Below are 25,332 nucleotides of genomic sequence, written 5' to 3' on the forward strand. Positions count from 1 at the left end.
GGTCTAGAACAGCACTGTCCAATAAACCTTTCTGAGATAACAAAAATGTTCTTTGTCTATTCTGTTCAATTTGATACATGGCTACTGAGCACTTGAAATGTGGCTCACGCAAATGAGGAACTGAATTTACTTAATTTTAATTGATTTAAATTTACATTTCAATATCCAAATGCAGCTAGTGGTTACTGTGGTGTTAGATGTAGTGCAGGTCTAGAGAAATATACTACAGTCCACCCAAAGGTTACAAAACAGGAAGCCATTTAACAAAAATTCCAAACAAATAACAGTAAAGGCCACATCTGGAAGAAAACATGAAGGGATTCAGCTGTATTAACAAGATGCGTCCCTTATTATTCCTTCAGCAAACAGCAGATTCCAGTCTATTATGAAATCTACAATAGCAGCACAGTACAATAAAACCAATTCTCTTTGTAGAGTTGCCATGAGCATCATAACAATAACAACTCTGTTGAACTGCCTGTGAACATCAAGTGATATGGAAATGTTTTGTAAATTACAAAACATGTAAATGTTAGCTGTTATCATGATCCACACACAAATTTCAAAAGCTGAAATAAGATGACTCCTAAGTTCCCTTCCAAGTGAACAAGGCTCTGACTCCATAATTCTGTACTTGAAGTGTCTCCACACCCACAACTGTAGTAATTTTCCACCTACCACATACACTGATATACTTGCGTCTGCACATTTACAGATTATCATTACCTTTGAAATGCATTATATGCTTGAATCGCTATAATACATTAATCAGTATCATGATGTATCATACAATGATGTTTAACAAAAAACATCAATGCATCTTGCCTAACTACAAAAGAGTAGCGAAATGTTCTATTCTTGGCATGGCATTTATTGATTATTGACTTCTTACCAATATATTATGCCAAGTTATATGTTATTTTACTTAGTGGTCTAGAGAAAAATATGCACAGACCATCCAAAAGATACAAGGATAGAAAAATACCAAAATAAAATTCCCAAGGGAAGAAGATGCAAAGAGCTCAAAGGGTAGCAGGAAACAAAAATCACATAAATGTGTATATAGTACAATATAAACTGGTAGTCACAGGCAACAAAAGCAAAAATAAACAAGTGGGACTACATCAACCCAAAAAGTTTCTGCACAGCAAAAGAAAGAATCAACAAAATGAAAAGGCAACCTACAGAATGGGAGAAAATATTTGCAAATCATATATCCAATAAGGGGTTAGTATCCAAAATATGTAAGGAACCCACACAACTCAACAACAAAAATAGAAACAAATAACCTGATTAAAAACTGGGCAAAGGACCTGACTAGATGTTTTCTGAAAGACAACATACAAATGACCAATAGGTATATGAAAAAATGTTCAAAATTGCTAATCATCAGAAAAATGCAAATCAAAACCGCAATGAGATATCATCTCACTCCTGTTAGAATGGCTATCATCAAAATGTCAAAAGATAAGAAGTACTGGCAAAAATGTAGAGAAACCATCATTCTCAGCAAACTATCGCAAGAACAGAAAATCAAACACTGCATGTTCTCACTCATAGGTGGGAATTGAACAATGAGATCACTTGGACACAGGAAGGGGAACATCACACACTGGGGCCTATTGTGGGGAGGAGGGAGGGGGAGGGATAGCATTAGGAGATATACCTAACGTAAATGACGAGTTAATGGGTGTAGCACATCAACATGGCACATGTATACATATGTAACAAACCTGCACGTTGTGCACATGTACCCTAGAACTTAAAGTATAATAATAATAATAATAAAATGTTCCCATAAAAAAATGTAGAGAAGAGAATTCTTGTCTGCTGTTGGTGGAAACGTAAATTGGTACAGTCACTATGGAAAATAGTATGGAGGTTTCTCAAAAACGTTAAAAATAGAATGACTATATTATCTAGCAATCCCATTCTGAGTATATATCCAAAGGAAATAAAATCACTATCTTGAAAAGATATCTGCTTTCCAATTGCAGCATTACTCACAGTAGCCAAGATACAGAAACAATCTAAGTGTACTACGTAAGATGAATGGATACAGAAAATGTGATACACACACACACACACACACACAATGGAATATTAATCATCCTTTAAAAAGAAGGATATTCTCCCACTTACAAGAACATGGATGAACCAAGAGGACATCATACTAAATGAAATAAGCCAGACACAGAAAGACAAATACTGCGTGATCTCATTTATATAAGAAATCTAAAAAATGAAGTCAAACTCATAGTAACAGAGAGTAGAATGGTGGTTACAACGGACAGGGTGGGAGGAGATAATGGTCAAAGGGCACAAACTTTCAGTTATAAGATGAATAGTTCTGGAGACCTAATGTACAGTATGGTGACAGTAGTCAATAATAATGTATTGCATACTTGACATTTGCTAAGAGTGTACATTTCAAGTGCTCTTACCTCACACAGACACAAACACATATACGGGTAACTATGTGAGGTGATGAATATGTTAATTAGCTTGTTTGTGGTAATTATTTCACAATGTGTACATACATCAAAGCATCGTGCTGTATATCTTAAATCTGTACAATTTTAATGTGTCAATCATACCTCAATAAAGTTGGAAAAATATAAATTGGTAGCTCTAAAGAGAGACATGGGTAGAGGGTGTTAAGGAAGCAAAGACCACCACCTAGGTAAGCAGTCTGAGAAAGGCATTTATTTTAAAGAGAAGCATGAGTAGAATCTGGAGGAATAAACAGGAGTTATCCAGATAAAGGCTGAGGAATAGTCAAGGTAAGGGGAATAGCATGATTAAAAAGGCATAGGGCTGAGAACCAGATGTATGCAGGGAGCTAAACATAGTTCTTACTAGAATATGAATTGTAAAGCAAGAAGAAGTGAAATAAGGCTGATGAAATAGGCTGGCACTCGACCATTTTGAAAGAGCTTAAAATTTATCTTGTACATTAAGGGGTACCCCTGAAGGGATATAAGCCAGAGTGTTATAATCAAATATGCCACTGACATCAATCTCTCTGGTGGCAATATGATTTAAGGGGAATAAAAAAGAATGAGGGAGAATTTTGCCAATAAGGTTTTCTACAAAGATTTATTTCTGACTTGCTTTCATTCAATCTGTTACATAAGGTAATCTTCATTACAGAATGGCTTTGGGTACAAAAGTTTCATTTACAATCTCTTGGGTAAAGCAAACATCTTTACATAAAAATGACTTACTGGTTATATACTGAAACTGTGGAAAGAAGACTCTGTAGAAGCTTTATGCAAAAATGTCACATAAAATCATTAATATAATTTTGTTGGCTTAATCATTAATAAATTAAAAATAGTCGGATTTTCATGTTTTCTGAGACTCAACACTTTTATCTCACTATAAAAACCTAGAACATTATTGATGCCAAAAAGTCAGAAAGTAGTAAGAATGAGTATATAGACACTCTCAGGTTTGTAAAGGTTCTAGAAGATATGTAAGAGAGAAAAACCCTAAGGTTACTTTTTTTCTTTGGAAATATAAAATCCATTGATTTACCAGTCAGTTGGAAGATATATTCTAATTGCACTATTGCTTTACTTTGATCATCATGAACAAGCATTCAGGTTAGGAATTTTCAGTGACAGAAAGAACTATATTGCTCTACAGCCACAGATAAATTGATCCACAGGTTTCCATATAGAGAGGTTATTTAGAGTCAAAAGATGTGGACTTGAGTTCTAGTCCTGCCTTACTGCCACATAACTTTGCAGGTCATTAACCTGTCCCAGCCTGTTGCCTTATATCTGAAACTTAGACAAAAATACTTGCCTCCCAAGTGTATTATAAGGACCAAATGAGATGGTATATTTGAAAATACTTCATGAATTGTAAAATATTATACAAACAGATGTACCCTTAGACATAGTTTGTATTCATGTTTTCCCTCATCTGAAGATCCACTCTGTTATACAGTGAGTGCAACACACAGGAATAACTTGATCTTCATGTCCTTTTGGGTCGGAATTGCTCATCTCTAAGTATAAACTTAGAGAAGGAAAGGCTTTTGAATAAGTAATTTTATACCATGAGAAACTAGGTTAACATTGATTTTTTCATTTAACAAATATTTATTGATCAATATCCATGTTCCAGGCATTGTCCTTGTTCTGGGGATAGGATGTTGAACAATACATAATTCCTACCATCAAATTGTTTACAGTCTAGTAAAATGTGCAGAAAAATAATAAGATTATTTAATAAGCACCATAATGGGTTAAGAATAGACTGCTGTGCAGTGCTAAACTACTCACCAAGCAAACAAGAAACTCGATTTTGTGAAATAAACATGATACTCCATACCTCAAAGAATAAAATCATCAAAATAGTCACTACTAGGAAACCAAAATTTCAGACTTAATTGCACTTAATATTGTGTTTATTGTGAATAATACGGTGGTAGGGCAACAGTCATATATCTTATATGACTTTTAGTATTTGAGACTTCTAAAATGTCTTAATTAGGCTCTGCTGTCATATTTTGGAAGGATCAGAGGTAACTTCCCAGAGGAAGTGATGTGTAAATTGAGGTTGGAAGGATGAGAGGAACTGAAGTTGGAAGAATTCTATTGGGCAAAATAAATATATAGAAAGGCTTTGGATATGGTTTGGACTTGTGTCACCACCCAAATCTCATGTCAAATTGTGATCCTCAATGTTGGAGGAGGCGCCTGGTGGAATGTGATTAAATCATGGAGGTGGATTTCCCCCTTGCTGTTCTTGTGATAGTGAGTGAGTTCTCATGAGATCTGGTTATTGAAATGTATGTAGTACCTCCCCTTGCTCTGTCTTTGTCCTTCTCTGGAAATGTAAGATGTGCCTGCTTCCCTTTCACTTTCTGCCATGATTGTTAAGTTTCCTGAGGCCTCCCAGCCATGCTTCCTATACAGCCTGCAGAACTTTGAGTCAATTAAACCTCTTTTCTTTATAAATTACCCAGTGTCAGGTAGCTCTTTAAAGCTATGCGAGAACGGACTAATACAGCTTTAGAGACTGAAAATTTTAAAAACTTAAAAGGCACTATGGCTGAGGCATACAGAGCAACAAGGGCTTGAGATATGAAACAGAAACATTGAGAGATGAATGGAAGAGGGAAAACTTTGGAAATCTAATAATGTGTTGCCTTGAAAGTCAGTTAAAGAATATGAGTTTTATCCTGAGGCTAATAAGCAAGCCATCAAGGAGTTTCAAGCAGGGTCTGATATGACTACTATATCAAACTTCTGAACCACTTTAATTATCCTATCATAATCCCACATCCTTCTGTTTAAACTTCATGATGTTTCATTGTTGACTAAAATTGAGAAGTAAAATATATTGTTCCTGCATATATGTATAGCAAAGTATATAAATATCAACTAAAAGGATACATGCCAATGCTCAAGCATGCCTCTGAGGAAGGGGCCTGAGCAGAAATACAAACAACTTTATAAAAAAGTTCTGATGCAAATATGACCAAATCTTAATATTTATCAATTTGAAGTGTTGGTCCATGTGTGCTTGTTACATTATTCTCCATTTCTTTCTGTCATTTAATTTTTTCCAAATTATAAAATAAAAGAGGAAGATATTATTACTCACATTTTCCAGGACAGTATATAGAAATAGCTCTGGAGGACTGTGGCCTGAGAACTGCTATGGGTAATTCAAAAAGGGCAACAGAAACCATGTATTGCACAAACTGACTTTGGTAACATTGGTTGTCTCTTGTTGACTAGTGGTTACACATCATTAATTAAAAATTAGGGAAATTATTATTATTACAGAAATGTAGTTCAAAAGCCTTAAATTTTTTTAACACAAGGGGTCTGTAAAATAAAATAAAATAAAACAAAATAATCATGCTCATAAAATGGCTGAGAACTACTTTGTTCTTCTGTCAGTGAACATGGCCAATTCTTCCACATCTTGCATAATACACCTCTACAAAATTCTATTCCAGTTCTCTCACACAAGGTCATCTAAAGTTAGCTCCAACTACTCTAGTCTTGCACTTCACAATGAAAAACTAATGCTCTAATAATTGAATGAGTGCGTAAAATAATTTTTTAGCATATAGAGACGTGAGGGTATAGGCAAAAGAAAGGCTAATTGTTTATTCCGCATTCATATGGGTCTTTAACAAATCAAAAAAATCAAAATTTCAAGACTGAAATAAAAATGTCAAGGTTATCAACGATTAGAAAATTCATTTAGAGTAGGCCAGGCACGGTGGCTCACGCCTGTAATCCCAGTACTTTGGGAGGCCTAGGCAGGCAGATCATGAGGTCAGGAGTTCGAGACCAGCCTGGTCAACATGGTGAAACTCCATCTCTACTAAAAATACAAAAATAATTAGCCAGGTGTGGTGACACACCCCTGTAATCCCAGCTACTTGGGAGGCTGAGGCAGGAGAATTGCTTGAACCTGGGAGGTGAAGGCTGCAGTGAGCTGAAATCACGCCACTGCACTCCAGCCTGGGTGACAGAGTGAAACTCCATCTTGGGGAAAATAAATAAATTCATTCATTCATTTATTAGATTGAGAATGTAATCCCTGTAACTTTAATAGCTGTCTTGTAATTTTAATAGCTGTGTTTTGACAGCTGGAAGACGCAGTGAGTTAATTCCCTTTATGAACTAAGTTTGTTTATTTTGCGTGTCTTGAGACAAGGCCTAAATGGTTTTGAATGGTCTACCAGATAACACTACTAGCTTTACATATTTTATGTTTTCATCAGTTATTTATTTGCTAGTTTTATAGTCTTTCCCATTATATTGTTAATATTTTCAAAGAAGGAATCCTATATTCAACTTGTCTCTTTACTTTCTCAAGGTTCTCTGTACTGTATAAATATAATCTTAATTTATCTGTTATCAATATTTTATTGCAATGATTCTCTAATTTCACTTTCCATAATAAACATTACACATTTCTTTTACATATGAGGTATTAAAATGCAACTCATAAAGCCATATTGTTGAAAATAAAATCTCTAATTGCAAAGTACGGTACACTTAATTTCTTCACACTTCTATTTTATACAAAAATTGACTGAGTTTCACAGTTTTTAAAACATTTTACATGTGAGTTTGGTTTTAAACTTTAATCTGCATGCTCTCAGAAGATATATTTAACAAAAATAGTTGAGCTTTTACTGCAAGATTTGTATTATAGAAAAGATATCAAGAACTTTATAGTCATAGAATGAGGCTAACATTTCCTTGTAATAGAAAGTCTCTCTAGCTTCCAGATATTCAAGTTGCTTATGATCATGACCACCTACTATATCACAAGGAAAGGAAACTCTATAGGGTCTAAGCAATGGGAGGCATTTTTTCCCTTGTAACAAACTCAAACAAAGGGTGCAAAGCAAAACTAAAATCAAATACTATCATAAATAAAAATATAAACATTCTTTAATTCAAGATTATTCACTTGGCTGTCAGAAAATAGGGATGGTATGGTACATAATTTCTAGTATTAGTTTAAAAAATTCCTCAGGCCCTATACGTTTGTCTCTTTTATCTATTTTGATTGCATTTTCTTGCAAAAAAAAATGGAATCATTTCTTTTCGGTAATTGTGTGCAGTATCTGAAAAAGCACCAGTTATATTCAGGTATGCAAAAAATAGTTTCAGATCATTGATGATGACAAGATATAAAAATCCTAATAAATACTAAATTGTCCAAGTAATAGTCCTATCTTAAATCTAGGTTTAATTTGGTACACCTTGAAAAGAGATATGCCATAGAATCCATATCCATTTAAGTTTCCTAGTACTAATGCTGAGTAGTGAGTGATTATTAACCAGAATTTTGTGCTTGGACAAAACCCAACAGGTCATTTATTGCCCCCCACCCAAACCTACTAGTCATATTCCAGCAGATTCTACTTAAAATACCGACTTATCCTCTCTCTCTGTGACACACACACACACACACACACACACACACAGAGTACAAACACACTTCAATATTGAGGAGAGAGGGGTTATATTCAAATAAAAATATTGTTGTCCTCAAAATTCTAGTATAATGCTATACCGGAATTCTTCATAGATTGATTGTTGTGGCAGACTGTATTATGATTTCCAAACATATACTGCCATTTTTTAAAGGGAAAAGTAAACTTCCTTGAGCCACTGAAGTCAGTCATGGCTATGTGACTTGTTTTGACCAATGAATTCTAAGTAGATGTGCTAGGTCTCATTTTCATGCAGAAGCTTTAAGAGCCAGTGCATGGTTCACCATGTTCTCTTTTTCTTCTGCCATGATGACCAGCAATGTTCTAGAAGAGACTACTCTATCAGCCTGGGCTTTGAAGTGAATAGGGTATAGAGTAAAGTTATAGCAACCCAGGATGCACATGGAGCATGGGCATTCAATATGAGCATTATTGAAAGCCACTAATATTTTCAGGTTGTTTGTCACTGCAGCATAATCTAGTTTACCTTGACTGATACAACTCTGCACCAATAGAAGGGAAACATAAGACAGACGTGCATATGAAGACCTAACCAAGGCAGATTTTAATGCAATAACCATTTCATTAATTTTCCAGGCTGTATCTCTTCATTTCATGGGATATGAGAGTTATTTTTTAGCGGTGCTATGTAAAGCCTCACATATTGTTACCCACAATCAACCTCAGGTCACATTCTGCTACCTTCTTGCAAATCTAGTCTTTTCCAATCTGTTTTTTTTTTTTGTTTTTTTTTTTTTTTGAGATAGAGTCTCATTCTGTTGCCCAGGCTGGAATGCAGTAGTGTGATCTCAGCTCACTCCAACCTCTGCCTCCTGGATTCAAGTGACTCTCCTGCCTCAGTCTACCGAGTAGTTGGGATTACAGGCATGCACCACCATGCCTGGCTAATTTTCGTATTTTTAGTAGAGACAAGGTTTCACTGTGTTGGCCAGGCTGATCTTGACTCCTGACCTCAGGTGATCTGCCCACTCTGGCCTCCCAAAGTGCTGGGATTACAGGCATGAGCCATCGCTTCTGGCGCAATCTGGTTTTAACAGATAAATTTTGACTCATTTTATAAGTTTGATTTGTGCTCACTTATCCTAATTACTTGATTCTGACCAGTTCTTCAACCTGCTGCTGTCATTTACAATTTCAATCCATTATTACTTGTGTTAGGGCCTAATTTTATTTGAATTACGTATCTGATGTTGGTGGTCATTCTGACCCAACCTAAGCAGACTGGATGTTAAAAACTACTTATTCAGCAGAAGTGAAATACCTTAATAAATCAGTGCTTATAACTATTAGGTTGGTGCAAAAGTAATTGTGATTTTTGCCATTAAAAGTAATATTAATATTATGACATATGACAAAAGCAGTAATTCAGAGTGTAGGAAGATAATGAAAGTACAAGACATAATAAGCATTAAAAGTAATGGCGAAAACTGCGATTACTTTTGCACCAATCTAATAGTAACTATAATCTATTTGGTTTGCTGCTTTCATCTTATGTAGGTATGAAAATCTATGTCATGTAATTTATGTAAGGTAAAATATGATATAATAAGTGCTTACAACGTTACTAATGATTATTATTGCTTCTTGTTTTACTAACTTTAGTGCCTTCCCCTGTCTACTACCTCCACACCAGTTTCTAGCACTGGTTCTACCTTTCTTATTACAAGTGTGCAATAACCACTTTTTAATTAATAACTTACATTTGATGTTTCAAAGAACAAGCCTAATCCTTTTGGATATGTATTTACTACAGAGGGACTATAACCCACTAGTAACTACAGTTATAAAATGAAAACTAACCAGACTCCTTTATAAAAGTATAGGCTCTGGGCTGTTATCACCTATAAATAAATGAACCTCCTGATCCATACTTCTCAATAATTTAGCCGGTGGTAAAGTCTAAAGAATCTGCATTTTTAGTACATCTCCTCAGATGAATCATGGTCCATGGAAACATGGTCCAGTGTTTCCTTCGGGAAACACTGTTCTTAATTACATGCATTTTTTCCCACCTCATATTTGTCTCCTTCTAAAGTATGAGTACAGCACAATTGTTATTAACTTTGGCTTCATATTTGAACCACTTGAGGCATCACTTCAAAAATACTGATGCCAAACCCCACCACAAAGAGTCTAATTTAATGGGTCCTAGATGGGGTTCAGGCATCAGTGCTTTGAAACAGCTCTTTACTTGATTCTAAACTCCTAAAGTTTCTAAATTTCCGTAATCATTTTTGGTGAACTTTTAAGGGAAAAATAATTATATCATTCTTTCAACAAACACTTATTTGCCAGGCACTGGAGACACAGAAGTGCATGGGGCCTACTCCTGCTTCCAAGTCTGTCACAGCAAATCTTTTCTTAAATGAACTATTACTGTTGGCTTGGTTCTTTAAAAAGAATAGTCACAGTACATCACAAATGGTAGCATATCAGGGACTCTCCTCTGAAGTTTATTTTATCACTCATGAGGGTCAAAAATAGCCTAACCCACCTTTCTACATCTGTATCCCTATATGTAATATAGGAATAAGGGTAAAAGTTACCACTTCTTAGGGTCTTTGTGAGAAAACTATAAAAGCCTCTTCAAAGGTGAACTGCATAATAGGACTCAAATACAGTAATTCAGAGAGTAGAAAGATAATGAAAGTACAAGACATAATAAGCAATAAAATTTTGAGAACATGATATTCACAACTGTAAAGATGAGCATGTGCAAACTGTGTAATCTAGTAATTACACTCCTAGGTATATACTTAAATGTAGGTATATACCCAAATGTCCATGATCAGAAGAATGGATAATCATATTGGGGTATGCACATAATGCACAGAATTCAATATTATATGCAGTGAAAGTGAATGAACTACAGCTACAGAAGAAAACATACATGAATTCAGAAATACATCAATTAAAAAAGTAAGAAACAGAGTGACAGCATTGCTACAAGCTCAAAGACAAGCATAATCAAATGATACATTTAGATAAGTATATTAAACTATTTTAAGAAAATAAAAAATGATAAACACCTTGAGGAGGTAAGCTGATGAAATGGGGGAGGAGTTCAAAAGTAACTGAAACAATACTGGTAATGCTGTAGTTATTAAATTACAGGGCAGATTCATGAGTATGTATTATTATTCTTCATAACATATATGCATTCTTTTGCATGTAAGTTTCATAAATTTCAAAATGTAATACAGTGAAGAAAGAAGATATCTGAGAAATAGGATCTACCATTTGCTAGCTAAAAGGAATTGATGAGTTTAGTACACCCTCATCTATTCTCCTTCTGAGATTATTGATGGTGATAGTATCTTTAAAAGTGCTTTGGCAGAGTGACTCTGATAACATGCAATATAGTCTTGGTTTATAAAAGAATAAACCTATGAAAACAATCTATTTCAGCATCCACATTAATATGATACACAGTAAGTCTTTAAGTTTTTGCTCACAAGCCAGGCCAGTATCAGAAAGCTGCAAGAATAGTAAATTATTATGCCCCACTCTTCTAAAGAGTCCTTTGCTAAGTATTAGTACGCAATGATTTAATCACTCTTATCTCTTCATTCTGAGCCTTCAGAAATATGCAGCTGCCAATAATTAGGTGTATTTAACATCATGAATGAGAATTTCTTGTATGTGTATTTGTATCTATTTTGATAATACTCTCATACATACACCTTTGAAAAGATACAAGTGCACACATATAACATACCTTCAGCTTTGAAAACTATATATTTTTAGTTTTACATTTTTTTCAGAAAAAAAGTCTTCAAGTTATCTGGGTATTATCTCTCATATTTTTATATCTAACTTCTAACTTACTATATTAGCATTATATGGAAAATTTGAAAAGATGTTGCTTCTTTATAATTAAAGTAAAATGCTGAAGAAAAATTAAAGGATAAAGTATAATTGCACTCAATTAAAAGTATTATTTATTTAAACAGAAAGGAAATGAAAAAATACTGTTGGTAGGAATGTAAATTAGTGGAGCCATTATGGAAAACAGAATGTATATTTCACAAAAATAGAACTATCATATGATCCAGCAATCCCACTACTAGGTATTTATCCAATGGAAAGCAAATTGGTATGTCCAAGAGATATCAGCATCTCTATGTTTATTACAGCACTATTCACAACAGCCAAGATAAGGAATCCACCTAAATGTTAATCAACAGATGAATGGATGAAGAAAATCTGGTATATATATGCGCAATGGAATACTATTCAGCCATAAAAAGAATTAAATCCTATAATTCACAGCAACATGGATGAGTCTAAAGGACATTATGTTAAGTGAAATAAGTCAGGCACAGAAAGATAAATATTACATGTTTTCACTCATATGCAAAAGCTAAAAAAATTGAGCTCATAGAAGTAGAGAGTAGACCGATTATTAGACGTTGGGAAGGGTAGGAGAGAGGAGGGGATAGGGAGAGATAAGTTAATAGATACAAAATTACAGATAGATGGGAGAAACAAATTCTAGTGTTCTATAGCACTGTAGAACGAATATAGTTACCAATAATTTATTGTATATTTTCAAAAAGCTGGAAAAGAGGATTTTGAATGTTCCCACCCTAAAGAAGTGATAAATATTTGAGATGATGGATAGGCTAACTACCCTGATTTGATCATTACAGATTGTATACATGTACTGAAATATGACTCTGTACTCCATAAATATATACAATTAAGTGTCAACTAAAAATAAAAGAAAAAAGTGAAAAAACAGAATCACCTTTTATATTGCCTTCATTGAGTATGCTAATATAATCCACATTGTTTTAAAAATGCATATAAAGCTTGTCCTGTTTTTTGGTCTGAAATGTCCCAGTTTCAATCTCAAGAGCCCCAATAAAATTTTCAGGTCACCTAGAATGTCTGATTCAGGAAGGTTTAAACACTAACTCTGAGTACATAGTAAAAATAGTATTTAAAGTTGTGTTTTAAACATCTGTAAGACCATCCTGGACAGGCTTTTCATATGCTTTCAACACTTACCGTATTAATGATAGAATATATACCTTGCCTACTCCAGCATAATTTATATCCCCATTTTACACCTTTACGTGTATCTACTACTTGAACTTGAATGTGTGAATAGAGATGATATATCCCTGGGTAATCAAAATTAATTTCTGCATTACATTTGAACATGAATGTTTAAACATATCTTGCAGAAAATGAAGCACAGTAATGAATTTGCATTAAAATCTAAAGAACATTCTGAATTATACCAAAATCCTTTTTTTTAAAAAAAACTCTCATTTTAGAAATGAGATCTTTCTTCATTGCCACTCAATACCAAAAGTAAGCAGAGCATTACTCCTTGAAATTTTCTGTGGAGCAAGAAACTAGCTGAGTTTAGCATTTCCAAAGGCTCCTTTGTTACACAAAATAACTTGAGTGGCCATTTATTAAGCTCCCACTATATGCCAGATGGTGGGCTAAATCAGTTTCAAATATTTACAACAGTTCAACAATAATCTAAAAATGGCAGGGATCCACTTTTACAGAAAAAGAAAAATAATATCAGAGATATGAAGTAATTTGGCCAAGTTTATACTGTTTGTTGAAAAGCAAAGCCAGGATGATGAACTTGGATCTACTTCATGTCAAAGCCCACTACACTGTTTTGTCATAAATTATGAAAGTTAATTATATGAAATGTCAACTAAGAAGGTAAATGAAGTACTATTCATATACATGAATGTAATTAAGTAAAATATAATATATATAATCAATAAAACTGCAAGCTAAATTTCCTTGAATAAATCCTTAATGAAACTAAAAGTTACTTCTGGGCTATTCATTTTAACAAAATTTTGTAATCTTTCTAAACAATATTTACAAATTTGTGCTCTAAGCATTTAAAACACAAATCCCAGATCAATAAGTCCTAAAAACTCTTATTTTCTCAAGTATTTACCTTGAGCAATTAACAACTTGATTAAGATAAAATAGATAAAATGGTTAAATTACATTTGAGCAGGAATATATTTAAAAAGGGCTATATACTCAATATGCTCATTTATATCTTTATTTTAAGATGCAGATTTAGAGGATGTTTCATAAATTGTTTACTTTTATTTTCTATATTTAAAATATTATAAAGGTAACACAAGTGAATAGAAAGCACATACACATAATTTAAAGGAGGCTGTCCATCAAAAATAAACATTTTTAATACTGATCTTCAAAGAATATTTTTTCATTTAATTGAATAAAGGTTTAGAAAATAAAATACATCTGACAGGTAAATATGGAACAAAGTAAAACAAAAGAACTGACAGAAAGTCAGAATAACAACTTAAGTAAAGACATTTATTACAGGAAAGACCAAAGCGACAGCACTAATTGTTTCTGCATAATTCAGATTGGATTATTGTAAATATTCTTACTTATAGTTTTTTGTAAAATGTTTTTAACACTATTCAGACAACCAGTGATAACCAATAACATGGAAAATGGATCTAAGAAGGTTAGAAATGAACAGACCCATAAACAAGCAGAAAAAGATTTTTAATAAATACAGTTTAGAGAGGACCAGTTCAGGTAAAAAGCATATTGTCAAAACTTGAGTATTAAGAAGCCTCTGTATTTAACATTTCAAAATCTGATTTAAAATGTTCTTCAACATGTTTGAATTTTTCCCTCAGCACCTAATTCAGATTTCACCGTAAATGCAGCTCATGAAAACTAACACCAAACGGAGAAAAAAATCTCTGACATTTATTTTTCAAAACAAAGTTCCTGTTTCATTTCCTTTTATCAAGTCTCTTTATTCTTTACCCATTTTTTTGTAAATAATATTACTTTCATCTTTGTTTTTCACTTTACATTCATCAGCTATTTTTATTTTATTTTACTTTTTTAACTTTTATTTTAGGTTCAGGGGTACATGTGCAGGTTTGTTATATAAGTAAATTGGGTATCATGGGGTTTGCTGTATAGATTTCATCACCTACGTAATGAGCATAGTACCCGAAAGGTAGTTTTTCAATCCTCACCCTCCTCCCACCCTCCACCCTCGAGTAGACCCCAGTACCTGTTGTTCCCTTGTGTCCATGTGTACTCAATGTTTAGCTCCCACTTACAAGTGAGAAGATAATGGTATTTGGTTTTCTGTCCCTGTGTTAAGTTTGCTTAGGATAATGACCTCCAGCTCCATCCATGTTGCTGCAAAGGACATGATCTCATTCTTTTTCAGGGCTGCACAGTATTCCATGGTGTATATATACATTTTCTTTATCTAGTCTACTATTGATGGGCATTTAGGTTGATTACAAGTCTTAACTATTTTAAATTAAATCTCATTTGATTCTTACAAAAACTTTGAGGTAGATGTGATTACTTTTGTTTACAGAGGGTGAAAGCAATGACACAGTTTGTCCAATGTGGAATCATCATGAAACAACAGGGCTGAGTCTCAAATCCTCCAAGATTACCACCATGACCTATGTATTTTAAACTTCAACAAAGTTTCATCTTGCAAACCAACACTTTTGTGCTTATTTCTTAACTAGTGACAATCTAATTCACCATTTTTGTGTTTGAAGTAGAGAACATAAAAATGGTACAGTAGAATAATTTTAGGTTAAGTTGATATCCATTAAGGAAGGCATCACGGCAATTATTTAAATGCTGACAAGTAGCGTGTGGGTACCTGTCTCATTGTTCTGATTCAGTTGCTGACAGTGTTCTAAATGAAGCTTCAGTTCTTTGTGAGAATTCTATTTAAGATTTTAAAACCAGTTTCTCTTTTTTTTTCAAAAGTGTCGTTATAACCAATCTTATGTGACGAAAGTGTTGGGGAGGGGAGGAGAAATCTCTTTAAATGGCTTCAAATACAATGATCCAAACCCATCACAACTGGGAATAAGTAAAATAAATATAGTAGATTAAACAAATTCCTGCAAATGGAGGTTTTCAAAAGAAACTGACATTAACTTTCTCCAATTTTAGTATTATTTTAAATATAAGTGGCTAATATCAAGCAGCACTTTCTTTTTACTTCATAGTACCACCACTTTGTGTTAGAAAGGGGAAAAAAGCCATTTGTGACAGGTTATTTTTAGATATTGATTATCTCATCTTGCTGCAAAGGGAATAAAAATAATTAAAGCTAAGTGAAAAATAATTTGAAGCACAGCATATTTCAAAGCATAACCATCATCATAACTGTTCAGATGAGATTTCTTGAAAGCCTGGTAATAAATGCATGCCCTAGATATTTTTTAAAGTCTACACCTTGCTTATTCAAATTGGCCTCTTTTACTGGCAGCTTAAGTTTAATTCCTGTCTTCAGACACTTCATACAATTCCAATCAAATGCAGTGATTAGTATGTATATAATGGCTGAATTAGATGATTAGATGAACATTAACTGTTTGTAAGCTAGGTAATTTATTTTAAAGTAAAATTTAAGTATTCGTCTAAGCTGTGTTCCTTTGGCAAACTTAAAGAGGTATTTCTTCAATGTACTTAACACTCTTTTTTGTTTTTTTGATAACTCAAATTCATTTTAGAAAATAAAAATTCATTTGGAAAATATAGAAAAGTACAGTCTAAATAAAATCACCCATAGCTTCGCCATAAAGAAATAAACACTTAACTATTTTATTTCATTATTTTACCTATTAATCCTTATTCTTCTTGCTACTACAGGTAGCAAGAGACCACAGAGCCCAGAAAAAGTTGCTACTGAAAAGAGATATCATCACATCACAGTAGAAAAAGAACAGATTATTTAAGAGATAATTTACAACCACTGATATATCATGCCTATAATTACATTTCCTCTAAAAGATATGTTTGGATATGTTCTAGTCAATTCACTCAAGTCTCTTCCATTTCTCCTTGCCTTATACCAGACTTAATTCAAACATTTATATTAGCTGCTGGACCCTGAAGGCATCTGGTGTGGGGATCCCTGGCTTAGATAATATTCAAAGTGGAAAATCAGTTCAGGTAATTAGATCATTGTTAAAAGCTATTAGACACATTTGTTTGTATGTGTACAGGTCAGGTTCCTTTTATATCTTCTGGTAAGTTAACTGAGCTATATGCATAGTTTCCCAATAAATAATTACACATTTCATTTCTTTAGAACGATTTGTCTTTGAGAAACTTCTAAACCAGTATCTTACAAACTCTTGGTACATAGGATACTTCCCATTGTTGGAATATGAAGTTGCTAATAAATTAACAGAAGGAAAGTTTGTCAGCTAATACCTGTTGCACAATTGTTGTTAACTCCAGGCAGAGTTGTATGACATTATTTCTTGTAACTGAATAGTCTGTCACAGCAGCAAATGGTGACCTATAAAGGGAAAAGGAAAATTGTGATTACTAGTAACAGCTTTTGAAAAGTCCCAAAATATAGTAGCCTAAAATGAGTTTTTCAATAATATGAAATAAGTTGTTCTGAAATTTGCATACTGACAAAAATATTCAGGACTTATTTCAAGGAAAGTTTTGAAAGAAATGATTGGAAGAGCATTAAATTCAGGAAATATAATGTTTGCTTTCTACCAAATTTCTCTCTTTTTAAAGTTCTTAATTATTTAGAAGTTCTTTGGTTCTTACAAGGTATTTTCACTATATCTAAAATAAAAAAGGAATACTTTAGGCAAAGATAACATGTTAGTTTATTTTCAAAAGAACCCAAGATTCTGAGTACAGTATCTATTTAGAATATTCACAATTAAGAGCTAGTAATAACAACTGCTAAGGTTCACTGAGGGCTCACTATGTGCCAGTTACTATTCTAAATGCTTTACATGTATTAGATAATTTAATCTTCACAACCATTATGAGATAGGCACTATTATTATTCTCATTTTACAGATGAGAAACATAAGGTAAAGAAAGATTAAGTGACTTATCTAAGGTCACACAACTAGTAAGTGGTGGACCTGTATACTTCATACTTGATATATTTTCAAGTGTTTGAAGCAGCTCATTTAGTCATGTGTATAATTCTTTTTACACATGGTTATATTTAGTTTGGTAATATTTTGTTGAGGGTTTTAACATCTAAGTTCCTGCAAAATATTGGTCTGCAGTTGTTTTTTGTTTTTGGGGGGGGTTTTTGTATCAGGATAATGATTGCCTCAAAAACTGATATAGGAAAAGTTCCCGCCTTTATTTTCTGGAAGAGATGGTGTAGAAATGGTGTTATTTCTTCTTTAAATGTATAAAATTCACCAATGAAATCATTTGAGCCTGCAGCTTTTCTCCACACCCTGAGGCGTTTCTAGGTAATATTCTCTTTCTTCAATAGTTATAGGATTATTCAGAGTATCTATTTCATCTTGGGTTATGTTTTAGTACTATTTTTCAAGGAATTGGTCTATTTCATCTGAGCTACCAAATTTATGTCTGAAGTTATTTGTAATATTCCTTCATTAACCTTTACATTTTGATTGACCTCTCTGTTGTTTGTTTTCAATTTCACTAATTTCTGCTCTTATCCTTAAGAGGATCTTATTGCTCCGTGCTTATTTTGTTCTTATTTTTCTATTTTCTTGAGATGGGAACTTAAATGATTGATTTGAGATCTTTCTTTTTTTCTGATATAAAGCATTCAGTAGTGCTGATATATTTACTACATATATTCCTGATATATTTTGAATATATATATTTCTGATATATATAAGCATTCAGTGCTATACACTTCCTTTTCAGCACTGCTTTAGCTGTGTGCCGCAAATTATGATTTGGTCTTTTTTCATTCTGTTCAATGTATTACTTTTTATTTTCCATGAGACTTGACCGTTGGATTACTTATAAGTGTGCTGTATGAGTTACTAGTTTCATTTTATCATCTGATTTCAATTCTTTTAAACTTGCTGAATTTTGTTTTATGATACAGATACAGTCTATCTTGGTGAATGTTCAATGGGTACTTGAAAAAAATTTTTGTTCTCCTGCTGTTGGATGAAGTGCTCTAAAAATGTCAACTTTTTTGTTGTTAGGTGGTGGTGCTCAGCTTTTCTAATCTTACTGACTTTCTGTTTAATTTTATCTATTCTTGAGAAAGAGGAAATGAAATCTACAACTGTGTATTTGTCTATTTACTCTTTCTTTTTTCTTTTTCTTTTTTTTTTTTTTTGAGACGGAGTCTCGCTCTGTCGCCCGGGCTGGAGTGCAGTGGCCGGATCTCAGCTCACTGCAAGCTCCGCCTCCCAGGTTTACGCCATTCTCCTGCCTCAGCCTCCCGAGTAGCTGGGACTACAGGCGCCAGCCACCTCGCCCAGCTAGTTTTTTGTATTTTTTAGTAGAGACGGGGTTTCACGGTGTTCGCCAGGATGGTCGCGATCTCCTGACCTCGTGATCCGCCCGTCTCGGCCTCCCAAAGTGCTGGGATTACAGGCTTGAGCCACCGCGCCCGGCCTACTCTTTCATTCTATCAGTTTTTGCTTCATGCACTTTAAAGCTCTGTTGTTTGATATATACATCTTACCAGTGATTTCTGTTTCCTCTTTTTTGATTTACCTACTTATATGCGCATGTGTTACATTTTGGTGGGTTTTGTTTTTTATCAATATGAATATTCACATATGTTCATATATGATTATTACACATTACACATTAACCCTCTGCTTTTCATGTTTGTTGCAAATATTTTTCCCAGCTTGTCATCTTATACTTTGTTACATTTTTCATTTTTATGTAGTCAACAGTACATTCCTTTGTATTTTATTCCATTTTAAAAATACTTAGAAAGTCTTTTCACATCTAGAAATCATTTTTTGCCTATATTTTTTCCAGTTTTCTTGTAAATTTATATTTTCTTCTTAGATGTCTGATATATCTAAAATTTATTTTAGTGAAGAAAAATAGTGCTCTATCATTATCTATTTTCTAAAGGCTTAACCAAGTGCCCCACTACAATTTACTAAATGGCCCTTTCTTTTTCTGGTGGTTTTAACATATTGTTTTGTAAATGATTTTATATACGGTCATGTGCTGCATAAAATGACGTTTTGGTCAACAACAGACCACATACACCACAGTGGTCCCATAAGATTATAATGCTTTATTCTTACTGTACCTTTTCTGGGTTTAGATATGGAATAAATCCTTACCATCGTGTTACAATTGCCTATAGTATTCACTACAGTCACATGCTGTACAGTTTGTAGCCTAGGAGCAACAGGCTATATATACCATACAGCTTAGGTGTGTAGTAGGCTGTACCATCTAGGTTATGTAAGCATACTCTATGATGTTTGCACAACAAAATTGCCAATTCTTATCATTAGCAATGCATGACTATACCACAGTGTATTATAGGCTCTCTTTCATGAACTTATCTATTCCTACTCCAAAACCCAGTATATTTTTTCAAGATAATTTACTTAAATAAAAGGAGACATAAGAATTTTAAAAACTGAATTAGAAAAAAATGTGATTAATCAAAATTCTCAGTAAAAAAATTAACCTCTTTAATTGTAAGCAGAAACCAACTTTTAAAAATCCATCCTAATGGAAGATTTCTAAGACTGGATTGTAAAGGTGGTTGTATAGGTGTTATCAAAATTTACTAAAACTCATCAAACTGTATACTTAAAATAGGTTAATTTATAGAAAATAAATTAGGCCTCAACAAAAATATTTTTTTTTCAACAGGTAAAGAATTTATTTTTATAATTCAAAAGTTCTTTTAAGGAGAACTAAAGAACACAAAATTCATTCAAAAGAGAATTTATAGAATTAAATGAGCAAAAATGAAAAATTATTTTATCCATATTACAAATGCCTCTATAGGATAAGGCCCAGGGGAAACACCCATTCAAATCTGGGCTTTCCTTTCCCAAATAAAGTGTTTGGCACAACCAACAAGCTGTCATGAGACTGACAGGCCTGACAGTTGAAAGGTTTCTAGAAGTAGTCCCATGACTTTTCTGTGGAGCTTCAACATAGTGTACACAAGAGGTGTCTTAACAAGCTGCACAAACTCAGGCTGAACTACGCAGCACACTGTTCCAGAAAAGTTAAACGGAAGGGAAAAAAAAGGTCCACATGAAGTAGGTCTCCTATTGCCACAGGTTAACTCTGTCGTTTCTCATGGAAAATTAAATTCACTGGCTGCCCAGGATGTCAGTGAAATCCTGATCTCCTGGGGGAGGTGAGAGCTGGAGATACAACTTGAATTTAAGCATCTCTGGGCCAGGTGGGAAGGAGACAATGATGACCAAGGATGCTTTCTAGGTGACTTAATAAAAATATTTTTTAATGAAAAATATAAGCACTTCTAGGAGAATATCATTATTTTTAAAAATTACTTTGGGAGGCCGAGGCAGGTGGATCATGAGGTCAGGAGTTCAAGACCAGCCTGGCCAAGATGGTGAAACTCCATCTCTTCTAAAAATGCAAAAATTAGCTGAGCGTGGTGACGGGTGTCTATAATCCTAGCTACTCGGGAGACTGAGGCAGAAGAATTGCTTGAACCTGGGCAGCAGAGGTTGCAGTGAGCCGAGATCATGCCACTGCACTCCAGGCTGGGCGACGGAGTAAGACTCTGTCTCAAAAAAAAAAAAAAAAAAAAAAATTACATAGAGACCATTTTTGCTGCATTGAAGCATAAAAACTGGCATTTTAAACTAAGAATTCAAAAATGCTTCTGGCATGATTAGAAAAGAGTTTCGATTCCTAGGTTTGAAAAGGTCAGAGTCTGTTTATAAAATCTTAAAATTTCATTAAGAAGTGATGAGGTGATATACAGAATGTTTGTTTCATTTTGTTTTACCATAACTACTTAAAAGAATCTCACTTGATTTTCAAATACAGAAAAGAAAAACCCTATTTGATCACTAAATGCTTATAGCAAACTGAATTCCAAGGCATGTTTTCCACTTTCCTGACCATTCATATTTTAAGTAGGACAAGCTTCTCACTCAAGATTAAATTTCAAGAAAAAATGAAAAGAAAAATCTAAACACATACTAAGGAAAACAGATTTTATTTTATAGTGATTTAGAATTATCCTAAAGTTTTTATCTTAGAGGCAAATCACATACAACTATACTAACAGCCATTCTTAGCCAGCAGATTTTAAGGTTTGGTATGATGATTTGGGCTGCATCTACATACAAATAAGGGTAAAAGGTCAGGTGGCGTTCCAGTCTTTGTGGGTTATCAAAGATTATCCCTCAGTCATGGCTTAATGATCATCTATGAGAGTAAAAACAATAGATCTCTGTAGAATAACTGAACATGATCCGCACGCATGCACACACACACATATACAAAAACAAAAACAAAATCAAAAACAAAAATAAAGAAACTGTTCTTAAGTCTGAAGAAACCCTCAAGTAGAGTTCAGGGTACTTACAAGAAGAACACAATAACTCTAATTAAAGGAAATTAAATTCATAGCAAGAAAGCTTTTCGATGCCAGAAAGAGAAAAAAAGATAAAATCCTTGGATCATTGCTAAGTGGTTGTTACAGGAATTATCCTATTTAGATCTTAAAAATTAAGCAACTATACTCCTTAAATCATCATATAGATAATACGATGCTTATATTTCTCTCTGGCGCAAAAGTTTATGACCCTATAAGAAATTATTCTTTGTACATGATAGCTAAACAAAAGCATTGCATTTATAAAAAGGTTATTAACGGTTCAGAAATGCTAAACAAATTAGAAACTAATAAGGAAAGCTAAGAGGTTAATAAGGAAAATCTGGAATGCCTTACTATTTCTCAGGTTGGCACTGCTGAAACCTTAGGGTAGTCCATGAATAATAGTAGTGCTAATGTCACTGCTCTTCCCTGGAATAATTAGTGCCAAGTGAGAAGCAATGAGCACATGAGAGAAAATAAGACCAAACAATGAATCACATTATCTGGTAGTGTTTAATGTAGTTTTCTTGGTCTCTGTAATATTTTTCCAGGTATAAAATTAATTTGTCCTATAGTTTCTTATCATGGAAGAAGAAATTAGTTTAACAATTTTCTTACATAAGACAAAAAATTTCAAAGAAATCTTAACAAAAATTTCCTAGTACCTTAAACTCTTACGCCTTCAATATGTAAAAGGTTTTCAAAGATATAAAGAGATCTCATTGATCCCATCAAAACAGGATGGCCTTAAAAAGGTATTTTATAAACTATCAGAATGGGGTATTACTGGTAAAAATGAAGGAAAAAAAAACTTTTACTATGGAAGGCAAAATAAACTTTGTTTAATAATAATTTTGAACATTATTACTAATGTTACTGTACAACGTAACACTTGTAGTGATCTGTAAACTTCTGAGTATAGATCGATTTGGCAAAGCCACAGAAAACTGCAAGAAATATAAGGTGTCAAAAACAGTAGGATGTAGGTTAAAAATAGACAAGTAAATCATGCATTGAAAATAAACAGTAAAGCTACCAACTGTGATTCACCTCTGAGACTATTCCTCTGGGAAAGTCTGGTGTTTCACTGAAATCAATATTTTAAATAGGAGAAAAAAACGGAATTGTGTTAACCTTAGATTTTATCTTATTTAGGAAATGTAAGGAGCTGGTCTTTGAAAGTATATCTCACTTAAATGGAAGCTCCATTGATATTATTTTCCTAGCACACTATTATGCCTTAAACACTTAAAGGTTTTTCAATGATATAAAAAAAAAACTCATTGATCCCTTTAAAACAGAATAATCTTGAAAGGTATTTTAGAAACAATTAGAATTAAATATTAATGTTAAAAATGAGATAAAACAGTAAACTTTTACCATAAACAGCGAAATAAACCTTTTCTATTAATGAAGTTCTATGTAGCAATTTCAGATACTGAGGCCCAAAACAGAAAAGTGGTAGTCTTATTTAGCTTTTGAAGATAAATAGCAAAATGTAAATAAAGGTTTATATGCCACATCCCTTCCTCAAAATCCTCAAGAATTAGTCAGCATTCAAAACAAGGTGTAGCATGACAAAGGAACATGAACGAAAAAATAACAGGACTTCAGTGTCAGACAAAAATTGATTCAAAGTATAACTTTTATACTGGATGAATGACTTTAGGCAAGTTATTTCACATTTCATATGTAAAATGGAGATAACGATATCTGCTTTGTGAGAATTCAATGAGCTGAGAGTATATATGTATGTATAAAGCATCTAGTTCAGCATCTAGAATAAAATTAAATTTTTTTTTTACCTATTTTTTCTTTTTCTTTCTCCTCTTTCAAGTGACATAAAATAAAAACTGTAATAAACCCAAATCATATTGCTGTGGATGCACATTTTCTCCAAAATGTAATAAAAATTTTGTAATGCCATAAAACTTATAGCTGTTTAAAAATGAAAACAGCTGCTTAACATGAAATTAATCCTATTTAACGGGCAAAATTTTTATTCTTCAACTAAAGTACTGTATATTGAAGGAATAAACTAAAGTTAAAGATCAAATGCTTGGCAGTATTCATTTGCAGGGTTCATTTTAAATCCCCCAAATTAAAGCAAATCTGCACTGACACACTGTGTGTGTGTTTATGTGTTTTTGTAGGTGTGTATGCACATATGTGTTTTGTAGGTGATTTGGCACTTACCAAAAGCATTTTATTACATAATGAAAGTAATGCCACCATAAAAAAATAGGTACAATAAAATCTCAAGGACTACTATAGTGTGGGAAATGTGCAATTTTATAAATAGCCATATCTGTCATCAAGAAGTAAAAACATTCTCTATTCACTCTAACAATTTATCCATCTAACAAATACTAGGGTAAAAAATATATAAATGAATTTACTAAATGAAAATATCAAGGCTGGGCAAATTTATAATTATATGGAAAATGAGAGTAAAAGAAGATATAATTATAATCAAGGATGTGTTCTTTAAGCCTTCTGATTACTGTGAAGCCTACCAAAACAAACATATTAATAGTACTTAAGGACTAAGTCATATTTTACTTACTGACCATTCATAACTTTTGGAATGTATATATTTAAAATTCAATTAATTTAAACACTTGATAATGTGGTTTAGACAATTATGAATATTACATTTTAATAATCTTATAATGCAAAAGAAACATGCAGTCCATTAATTATCAAAAAGCTAGTAATATATAGTTTAGTGTTTCATATTTGGATTTAGTATCATCACTTTATATTATGTATAAGTATATACAAAATTAAGGAAAATTATCTCAATTTTCACCTTAAAAATACAAAAGCTTTACTTTTAATATAAGGCCTCATGTTTCTAAAATGCCAAAATGTAATACTGGCGTGTGTATATGTGTTTGTGTGTGTGTGTGTGTGTGTAGGAACACATATGGATATCCTACTGACATTTATTCAAGAA

The 25,332-nt window shown here is 33.1% G+C and overlaps 1 protein-coding gene across 8 annotated transcripts in view; it reads right to left on the bottom strand.

Moving 5' to 3' along the window:
- The window catches only part of CNKSR2 (connector enhancer of kinase suppressor of Ras 2), a 295,703-nt gene that overhangs the window by 203,162 nt on the left and 67,209 nt on the right, over nucleotides 1-25,332 (bottom strand). For all 8 annotated transcript variants that reach the window (XR_004180567.1, XR_004180566.1, XR_004180565.1 and 5 more), the window contains exon 4: nucleotides 17,255-17,342. Coding sequence is in view for 4 of the 8 variants with exons in the window: in XM_021933018.2 (XP_021788710.1) it covers nucleotides 17,255-17,342 (88 nt within the window). In the remaining 4 variants the exon portion in view is untranslated. The remainder of the gene's footprint in view (nucleotides 1-17,254; nucleotides 17,343-25,332) is intronic.

This window comes from Papio anubis, chromosome X (assembly GCF_008728515.1).
Source record: "Papio anubis isolate 15944 chromosome X, Panubis1.0, whole genome shotgun sequence".
Lineage (NCBI taxonomy): Eukaryota > Metazoa > Chordata > Mammalia > Primates > Cercopithecidae > Papio > Papio anubis.